The sequence below is a fragment of the Arachis stenosperma genome, chromosome 9 (assembly GCF_014773155.1).
Source record: "Arachis stenosperma cultivar V10309 chromosome 9, arast.V10309.gnm1.PFL2, whole genome shotgun sequence".
Lineage (NCBI taxonomy): Eukaryota > Viridiplantae > Streptophyta > Magnoliopsida > Fabales > Fabaceae > Arachis > Arachis stenosperma.
The window spans coordinates 141,980,482-141,991,659 of record NC_080385.1 but is presented as its reverse complement, the minus strand read 5'-3'; the positions used below and the strand labels follow the sequence as shown (position 1 = coordinate 141,991,659).

At 28.5% G+C, this 11,178-nt stretch overlaps 1 protein-coding gene across 1 annotated transcript; it reads right to left on the bottom strand.

Annotated features, from left to right (window-relative positions):
* Positions 1 to 274: 274 nt before the first annotated feature.
* On the bottom strand, positions 275 to 9,154 carry LOC130947471 (uncharacterized). Its single transcript, XM_057876176.1, has 24 exons — positions 8,981 to 9,154; positions 6,235 to 6,455; positions 5,924 to 6,029; positions 5,707 to 5,808; positions 5,527 to 5,586; positions 5,318 to 5,396; positions 5,036 to 5,183; positions 4,602 to 4,728; positions 4,316 to 4,496; positions 4,055 to 4,083; positions 3,721 to 3,869; positions 3,446 to 3,548; positions 3,249 to 3,344; positions 3,102 to 3,157; positions 2,893 to 3,016; positions 2,309 to 2,371; positions 2,132 to 2,191; positions 1,881 to 2,042; positions 1,629 to 1,702; positions 1,446 to 1,539; positions 1,197 to 1,333; positions 1,022 to 1,102; positions 812 to 917; positions 275 to 521 (listed from the first exon to the last, which is right to left on the bottom strand). The coding sequence occupies exons 1-24, from the start codon at positions 9,152 to 9,154 to the stop codon at positions 453 to 455; spliced, it is 2,601 nt and encodes an 866-aa protein (XP_057732159.1). The 3' UTR covers positions 275 to 452.
* Positions 9,155 to 11,178: the final 2,024 nt, after the last annotated feature.

The window sequence follows — 11,178 nt, the reverse complement described above, 5'->3', positions numbered from 1 at the left end:
GATCATCATATCATCAAACAATAATATTTAATTTGACATTGTTATATATGCATCATAAAAAAAGTGTACATTATGCGAAAAAAAATATTAGAGGTCTTAACTCATTTTTTTAATCATCCTTCTAATTTTTAAATTAAATAAATAAAGTTTTTTATATTTTTTATCTTTTATCTTTTTGTTTTTAAAAATTAACATATATATTTAAATTTTTACTTATTTAGGTGTTAGGAGGACAATTGAAAAAATAAATTAGGACTCCTAATCATTACTCTTATATAAATACTATAAAGACCAAATTACATAATCACATCTTTATTTATGGTAGTCTGTACTGCAAAACATATTCTTTTTTATATTAAAAATGAATAATCGCCCAATCTCCCCTTTGTACTTGTGATTTGTGAAGCAGCAACGTGGTATGCTATTATATGTGTCATGGCTTGTTCTCAACATTATGCCGAGGGCCAACTTTTGTATGGATCCTGTAGTGTAGTGATGTTGCCAGGCCTTGAGAAAACAATCTACAACCATCATACATAAATAAAAATTAAACAAATTGAGTTTACTTAATCTACCTCTAATTGTAAGCAACATATTCAAATTCTGATTAATGTTACTCCTTAATCCATACTAATTAACTCTTTCGCTAATTAGTTAAGCACTATTTACGAGTAGTCTAAATTTTAGCTGCATTACTATTACTTTCTTAAGTTTCGTTATAATATACGGAAGGAAGATTTTCTTAATTAAGTTTATCCTAATGGATTGTAGTATTGTCCATGTAATTATTGTAAATTTGGTTTCATCATACCTGATAATTTCCAATTGTTCGTGACTTAAAACCTGCACCTAAGAAATCAAAATAATATTCCCATGTCTTGATGAACTTTTCATCGAGTCCAAGAGCCAAAATTTTACTAAAACACACAATTTCCAAATACATTTATTAGCATAAGTAGTAACAAAAAGTATTTCAACAGCTAATACATTAAAGTATGTTTTGACAACATTAATGATATACCTCTGATTTTTTAGGAAGCTAGTTCTCCACCTCTTAAGTGTTTGGTAGTAATGAGGTCCCACATTCTCAGTATGCTCTATACTGCATTCAGGAATGTTCATTTCATTGATAAGAAAAGAGAAGAATGAAGGGATGTTCACGGTCATTGAAGTCAGCAGTAATAAGTAAAATATACCATAATCTTGATGTAGCTGCCATGGCAGATGTTATCCTACTTAGGGAGGGAAGACATCCCCCATGGAAAATATATTCCTTCAAGAAATCAGAACTGCGCCTACACTCATCATAACGCTGATCTGGGATCGATATGAACTATAAAATAAGATAACCATCTTCAAAGGTTAGCACCAATTTAGTTACTAAATTTTATTGTAGTAGAACTAATTGCTTTTTTATAATCTAAGCATTTCCAAGAAAATTATACCTCGAGAACTAGAAGTCCATCATCTACCAATAGTGATTCGCAACAATTGAAGAACTCTTCCATGTATTCATGACCAACTGCTTCTATCATTCCACTGAAATACCATTCTATATATTAAGCAATATGCTGAAAAATATTGCTATTCTATGTAGTTATGTAGAGCTAAATTGGAAATTTGCTCACATAGATATAATCCTATCATATTTGAATGTCTTCGGTAGTTGGCGATAGTCACACAGAAGAATTTTGATATGATCCTGAAGTCATGCATTCACAATATTTAGAATGATCTTGATTGTAAAATGAAAGAACTAAAGATGAAGATTTAATGTCTATCATGAACATATTTCATTTGACTTGTATATTAAGTTTACCATGTTTTTGCATTAGAATTTATGTTGAGAGATTGATGAAATCAGTTAGCTTGTCATATACCTGAAGTCCAGCATCTCTAACTCTTTTTTCCGCAAGTTTTTGTTGCTCTATAGACAAAGTGATGCCAGTGCATTTGCAGCCAGTTTGTTTGACGACTTCAATGGCTAAATTTCCCCATCCGCATCCGATCTCAAGAATTTCATGTGTCTGGTTTATTCTAGCCTTCATTTATTTAAAGAAAACTAATGTTAGATCCTTCATCAGTCTGTTAACTAAAATACATTGATAAAATAGCATTCTGAGGAACTTACTTTTTCAATGAGAAGAGACATTTTTCTCATCTGTGCATCTTTCAAATCTTCATCTTCGTTCTATATATATTAGATATGCATACAGATGAAGAAAGGTAAATGTGAACAAGGGTTACAAAAATTAAAGAAAAAGTATCGTTTACAACAAATTTGGACTCAAGAAGGTTATTGCCTTGCCTTAAACACTGCAGTTGTATATGTCATTGTTTCATCTAGGAACAGTGCAAATAATTCATTGCTCTAGAAAAAAAAAAAACAAATAATAATTACAAACAAATGATATTGATGATCAATAGATCGAACAAACACTTGAGATAAATTAAGAAATCAAATAAATAAAAGAAAATAATTAATTATTCAACTAAAACTTCTTTGTCAAGCAATATTGTAGCTAATATAAAGTAACTTCCTAATCTACAAATTGCGTATTATGTATTTAGTTATTTTATATTCTAATTATAGAAATTAGAATAAAAATCCAAAAGGTAGGGAGGTAAAATCATAGTTGTTCATGCATGTAGCAGATCTACTATTGATGCATATATTTTTAGGGGGAAAAAACCAAAATTTCAATTATGAACTATCTATTTAGGTAAAGAATATTTCATTTATTGTATTTTTTATTTTTGAGTTTGCATGAGTATTGTTGAATGTTCACACAACTTATATATTGATAAATGATGACATGTATATACTTGTAACGACTTCTTTAGAATAAATATCAATGAAGCTTCTAACTTTGGTACTTATTGATCTTATACCAAGTCATAGTGCATAGAGATGTTGCGACGAGATTGTGCGATAGTATTTTTCCTAAAGTAATGCTTAATAAAGAAATTTGCAGATGCTAAACCAGCTGTAAGGAAAACTGGTGTCCACCAACCCCTGAAAACATTAAAAATGAGAAAAAAAGGTTGATAATGAACAAATAAAATTTCATTACTTTAACACACCATAATCAACAATTTACCTATTTTTCTTTAATTTTGAGCTTGAATCATTTGATTCTCTGTTTGCTATGAAAATCTGTAGAAAAAGCACAAAGTATATGAAAGTAAAGAGTGAAATACGGTATACGACAATTGTGTGTTGATTAAATCCTAAGGAATATGCATACCAGAAAAAGATTTAGAAGACCTTCATCTTTATCAACAAGGGAGAAGTCTCCATTAATATATGCATCTGCAAGGCCTAAATCAGCTTGTGTCATAACCTGACAAACACATAAAAAATGTTACTTGTTTTTAGTTTTAAGCCAACAAGTGGAAATGAAAATCAATAATTTTATTTCCTGCATCACTAATAAACACACACCTTCCAATAAAATTGGGGACTGTGGATTCTCATAACACACTTTAGAGAGCACTTCATATCGGTTCCTTCGAAGGTAAACATTGTTCCTCCCTCCTCCAATAAACTGTAAATAATGCAAGATAGACAAGTGATTCAAGAAATAGAATAAAATCAACGCTATCATCTTTAAGAGAATATCATTATTGTCATAATAGTATTATTTTCCACGAATATAAACTTCCAACTTGAGAGTGTGAAAAAGGCATCTACGCACTAATGTATAAAAGTGAACTTACGTTAAACAACCGGTATTGACATAGGAACTTAGGAATCTCATCACAAAAAAGCGTGCACTAAGTTCTTTCCAGGATGGTACCATGTGTTTGGGGTATGTTTGGAGGGAACAACATCTTCCAAGAACTGCATTTGCAGCAATCATGCCAGACTGCAATTTTTTTCATATAGATTAGTCTTTTAGAAAATAGATTCACAGAAAAGTTTGCAATTTCTATTAGCCATAATTGATAAAAAAAAAAGGCTCGATTGTCTCGTGCATGTATAATTAAGTATTACTTTTAAACAAAAAACATTTCAAACTTGTTTTCATTATAATAAAGTTTCTTTAACTACCTTTAATCCATCTTCATGAAATCCACAACCTAAAAAGCAAAAATATTTGATTATGTCACATGTATATTTAATGCATATCAAAATGTCTCAAAATAGTAAAGGTGGTTCTTGAAAAAGAAAACGTGATTTGATATACATAAGTAACTTTATCTATCTAGAGTTTTATGTTAGTATTTCTGTGTATAAGCAATTTTAACGTTTATAATTTAACTAGGGTTTAACTTGTAATTAAATGGCCAAAACTAGGTCAAATTAAAGTACCTTGGTAAGCGCCGCAAAACCAAATTCCTCTTTTTCCTTGAATTTTTTGAAGCTCACGTGAAGCTTTGAATGCAGCAACTGATGGAATTGGATGTTTAGTTGACCACTTAAGAAGGGTATTTTTTGGTGTATGATTTGGATTTAGAGTTACAAGAAAGGGTAATCTTGTTTCACTAAGATTCTGCAAATTAGAATATAAGGTCAACTAACAAGTTTTATTCATAGTTCACTTATCTTCTAGTAGATTTAAGTTACAAAAAAATGCATTGTATGAATTGTTACTGACCTGAAGAATGTTGAGCCAGAATGTCACACAAACTCTGTTATTATTGTTACATCCAAGAAAATTCCATGCACTCCATGCTGATGGGTTTCGAGGCATGAAATTTTTGTCATGGTGAAGAAAAGTATCACTGCCAACAGAAATCAAAGAATTATTGTGCATGTGGACTTATATTATTTGTACACAAAAGAGTAAAGATCAATCTTTTCCTTGTAGCATGTTTTGTAAAGTATTATTCATTATTTAACAAACATGGAAACTCTTAAGCAAAAAAAGGCTTCTAGTTTTATAAAACTTGATTTTCAACTCTATCTTACAAAGAGAAAATATCATCATCATCATATCTTTTGATGAAATTAATCACTTTCAAACGTAACTAGTTAAGATGAATTGATAATAGCCAAGATAAGAGTTAGAAATGTTAAGATGAATCTTACCTATATGCATATTGAAAAGCACCTAGAATTCTTCGCTCATCATATGTCGCTTCCTCTCCTAATAATCTTAAAGTGTCAGGTGCATGTGTCGCGATTATGCAGCAATCATACATTTCTTTGGAACCATCTTTGCAGTGCACAAGACATCCTGCAACAAAATTTCTAAGATTGTTGCTTAATCAACATCATTCAATCACACTCAATGTTTGAAAAAAAAAAGAAAAAGAAAATGTGCATGACTAAAAATCATGAGTATAACAAGGGAATAAACACATGACTTACCATTTTCTGTTGCTGAAACCAATTCCACCTCACAATTTGTTATTGCTTGACCACCTCTTGTAACAAGCTCTTCTTTGACCTAGTTATTATAACAAATATATAATGTTAAAATCTTGATTTAAAGCTTAAACTAAAAGATATCTGGTATAAGTTACATTAAGAGATACTGCCATCAAGCCTAACATTATAAATTAATTACTATATGGCACCTTCTTAATATAAGTGTGTGAACCACGTTTAACAGTTAGCCATTGCGGTCTTCCAAAGAGCTACAAGGAGAAGAGGTTCAAGTGAATTAAGCAATCCTTTATTTTTTGTTATTTGGATATTTGAAACTAGATCATTCATCATTATATAAATCTGAGATAGATTTTCTCCTTATTAGCTACCTGAAGATGATGGTAATTGCGAAAGAAGGAGAAAACTGAGAAAGTAGAAAAGCTCATGACTCCTTCAAAAGAGCAGGGCCATATAGAACCACAAATTGGAATCTACATTCATTAATTTCATATTGTAACAAATTAACAAGCATACACTAATAATATCACTACCAAAGTAATGTTTATAGAAATAAAAAAGTCTTTAAGATAAAAATGAACTACTCACAAGATATGCTTTTATAAATAACTCAGAATAACCCTTTGTCTTTATGAATTGCTCCAAGGTCTCATTGCGCTCCATATCCAGATTGTTATCAAGCATATCAAGATAGCTACATTTTTTATTGGAAAATGAGACAACAAACTCAATTTATTAGGATATAATCACTCATGAACTAGCAAATTAGCATTACTTTTCTCAATTTTAGACATTCATAATCCGTATAACTTGAGTTATGACGAGTATTATTTTTACAAGCTCGACTCGCACTAAAATGAGTGGTATAGTCATTGTTATTCTCATGTAGTACTACTTGCCTTGTAACATCATCTTGAAACTTGATCATTTCCCTAAGCATTTGCCAAAAGTGAGGATTGATCACATTCTTTTTCTGTGCAAACAAGCCAGATAAATCGTTTCTGCTACCCCATTCACAGCCGCAACCGCCATCAAGACTAATGGCAAATGACATGTCTGATAATTTCATGTCAACTCCAAGATTCTCAAACAACTCCATCATGTTATTAGGATAAGATACCTATTTAATTATCAATGTTACATTTTTTAATTATACTTTCAAGTGAGAAAAATACATTAATAACTAACATTTTAAGAGGTGGAAACATTTTTCAACCACTTGTTAGAGACAAATACAGGGCCACAACAATTAAAAAAAAAAAAACAGAGCATATACACATATATGATATCTCTCGTAAAAAAATTACTTATTAACTCCTGGAGGCTCTCATCATTTGCATATTTGTTGGATTTATTATTGATATTATGTTTTAGTTTGTGTTGTGCATTCAGTGATGCATAATAATAAAAAAAGCAAAGTTTTTTAATGGCCGTGCCAACATAGTTTTATAAGAATAAAATTGTATTTTTAGTGTATTATTACTGATACTTATTTGGTATATGTATTTTTATCAGTGTTAACAAATAAATATTATTAGAAACAATTTGAAAAAGGAGCCACACAATAATTAAATTCAAAGCTTATCTAATGAAGAGGGAATGTATTTTTAAGAGCAACTTTAATTGGATATTTTTTGGATACTAATTTTGACTTTTACAAAAAATCTAGTAAAATATTATCATTTGTATATCAATTAAATGAATATTGTAATTTTATTATGTAACGTTAAATTAAAATGAAACTAAATATTAAAGTGACAAATTTTACATTAAATTTTAAATTAATTTTTATGATATATGATCTCACAAATATTTAAATAATATTATCTGAGACCCAAAAGAAAATAAAATTCAAACCAAAAATTGAATACGCTCTAAACTCTATATTTGTTGAAACTGAGAATAAATTTGCGGCTTGCTTTGAACTAATAGTATGTGTGTGTGTGTGTTACACGTTTAATGGTTCATTATAATTTAGGAGAAAATAAATTTTATTACTGTTTCCAATATTTAAAAGGTTAAAAGCAAAAAAAGATAAACAATTCTTTTAATACATATTAACTTAATGATTAATTTATATTCTAATAAATTGAACTTTTTATGTTAATGTGTTAAAAATCTAACAAATAAGGTTCAAAACAAAATCTTTTACAAATAAGGTATGACACATTTTAATTCTTTTAATTTGATTTTTATTCATCTTTGTTTTCTCTATGTTATGTATATTTCTAATAATTTTTCAATATCCGTATCGACTCCTTGAGTCCAAACAAAACAAGAAAATGCTTCAATTAAAAAACGTAAAAAACTGTGCTATCACCCAATTCAGGTTCAATTTTTGAATAATCTATCTTCAACGATTCATCAAGCTCAACATGTGCATTTGCTTTTTTTCCCCTTTGAAATATCGACTTTAAAATAGATAACATAATTTTGGGCGGAATTTAAATTACTTTACTATACCCATTATTTTGTTTGGATATTTTAACAAAGGAATTGTTTCAATTTTCTTCCCTATATATATTATGCCTTAGTTTCATATATCTTTGCGGTTTAATGTGTTTCAGTTTCATCTGCTCTATTCTCTGTTTTGTTGCAGTTATATTTCTCTGGTCTCTGGTTTCTGGTTTCATACTTATTATTTCTTTAACGATTTTGGCAACTTCAAGTTTTTAAGATTTTTTTTCGTATATGCTCTAGCTATATACTTTTTTCCTATTTTATGAATATGCTTCTCCATTGTTTCATTTCATTTGAGAAGATACTAAGTTTACGATTCAAAGGCTGGTCAAAAAGATTCATATTAATCCTCTTAGTTATTGATAGCAATGATGGAAATGAGAGGAGTTGATCATTTTATTTTCTTTTCTGCTATATGTTACTTAACTGTGTTGAACTTTCTTTGTTTCAAAAAAAAAAAAAAAACTAATTTACAGCTTTGTATCATATATATGATATATATTTTGTGTGTATTTACACAAGATGAACCAAATTTATTTATCTATTTCTTTATAAATAATACCTCGACTCAAATTAATCTTTAAAGAATTTTTAATCGAATACTTTAATCTTCAACAAATTTTAAAATGTGTCTACAATAAAAAATATAAAAATATTAGAGGACTAATAATTTTTATTAATATTAGTTAACACTTTAAATTAACATTTTATTTTTAAATTATTAAATTTAAGATTTAAAATTTAAAATTTAATTTTTGATATTTAGAGTTGATTAATTATTGACAAAAATAATAAATTTTGATTGCTTAAAAAGATATTCACACTTTAACATTGTCCAACGATTTTATTGACATATTACTTTAGATATTATTTTGATATCATTTTTTAAAAAAAAAATTAAGAGTGAGACTCGAACTTACAATTTTTATGTAAATATAAGAAGACTATGTTATATTTGAGTTATTGCTCGTTAGCTTCTAATATCATTTATTGATTTTTGCGTGTCATGCTAATTTTATTTGTATTATTCTAATTTTATTGGATGGCAATAAAACAGTAGCTAAGAACTAACCAAGTAATTAAAATAATTTCTTTGAGAATGTTTCAGCATTCATTCAAATTCAGGCATAATAACAATAATGTAAAAATAGTTGGAATTGAAGGCAATGAAAATTGGGTACTTACCCGGTTGAAAAGCATAAAATCAAGATCCAAATCAAGACCCTCAACATTCACAGTTTTTGCATGACCTCCCAAATAATCTTCTTTCTCATAAAGAGTCACATTCACTCCTTCTTTGGCCAACACATATGCTGAAACCAATCCACTTATTCCACCACCCACCACTGCCACTCTCATCATTTTCTTTTTCTTACCCCTTAATAATACTATATTATACAACTATTATTCTTCTATGTAATAATAGAAAAACCAAATTACTTTATGAGAAAAACTTGCATGAACGCCCTGTATATATAGTGGAGCAATTTGCATATGTAATCGCATTGTCCCTACTTCTATATATAGGGGGGTTTGCATAATTCTATACGTGGAACTCAATTATATGTCCACACATAAAAATTGAGTGCAGACTAATAAATGGTCTAATTTAATTTGTTAGACAAGTAGAACTACAAAAGACAAAAGTTGGAAGCAAGATTCTTCTCCACTTAATAACTCTTGGGATTACCCTTTGGAAACAAAAGGCTTTCCTCTCAAAGCTTAATTATTAATTCATCCTGTTTTGTCAAACTTATAGAAAATAAAGAGTTTTAAACATTATTGCAGACACGTTGGACGTAAGTATATTCAGCATTAGATTGTGATGTGCGTTTTAGAAAATTATAATGATAAACCAACATTTCGCGTTTTCTCTACATTTTTCTTTTCCTTCCTTTAATCTACTTTGCTCGTCTACTATTTTGTTAGCTGTTTGTGGATTAAAAAAATTTGATCTTTTAACAAAACCAAAATTTAGAGAAAATGATAAATCGATTCTGACTTTTTGGTTCACAAACATTTAAGTTCTTAAAGATTTAAAAATTTATTTAAGTCCTCAATTTCTTTAAAATTTGGACATATCGATTCCTGAGTCTAATTTGTTTAATTTTAAAAATTCTCTCATGTGTGCATCCGTATCAACCAGGTCAGTATACGGAAGTTACGTTTTCATTTTTCCGTTGAGTTTGACAGACCCAATTGAACATGAGGGATTAATATGTTTAAGTTTTAAAAATGTTAAAATTTAAATATATTTTCAAATTTTTAAATACTTAAATATTTACAGTTCAAAAAGTCAAGAACTTATTTATTTTTTTAATTTATTTTTAATATATTAAATACATTACTTAAAAATATTAAAAATTACTATATTTAGTAGTTTTGTTAAGGATATATTAGGTAAGAAACTTAGGTGTAAAATAAATGTTAAATTTAACCTATTGAAATGATGATGCATGCTTATTTAAGTTTGAGAAATACTATTTAGGCCTTAACAGAGGAAAAACAATAAAAGCAATTCATATTGTGGAAAGAAATTAGTCACGTATATATATAGAGAGAGAGAGAGAGAGAGAGAGAGAGAGAGAGTGAGTAGCTAGGAGATATTTTAGTTTTACGTTAAGGAAGAGCACAGTCAGCACACATAAATTATATTGAAGGAAAGTAGTACCAGAAATATTATGGACCATCATAATTTATTAAAAAATATTATTTAATTGTTTGTATTTAATAATTTAATAATATATTTTATTTTATATTTTTAAATATTAATAGTTAATTAATGACAAAAAATTAAATAATAAATTCTGATAACATTTTAACATTTTTTTTAAAGAAATATATCAAAAGCAAAACCCTAAGTTAATGGAGTGGTTATCTAATTAGGTAACCATTTTTAGTACATGTTATGGTAAAGAAAAATATTTATTTTAATAAATAATTAAATATTTATTTATATTTTATTTTATTTTTATTAATTTTTTAAAATAAATTTTATACTCTTTTTTATTATTTTTACACCAGACTTCTTTGTTATAGAATTGTCCTATTTTTTGTGTTGTATAGCTACTGATACACGAAATAGTGATTCACAATTTTGTACAGCTGACCAGCAAGTGCACTGGGTCGTCCAAGTAATACCTTACGTGAGTAAGGGTCGATTCCACGGAGATTACCGGCTTGAAGCAAGCTATGGTTATCTTGTAACTCTTAGTCATGAGATTAATGATAAAAATGATTTTTGTTTATGAAGAATGAATAACATGAAAATAAAAAGTACTTGTGATTCAGTAGTGAGGAACAGGTTGATGTTTTGGAGATGCTCTGTCTTCTGAATCTCAACTTTTCTACTGTTATCTTCTTCACGCACGCAAGGCTCCTTC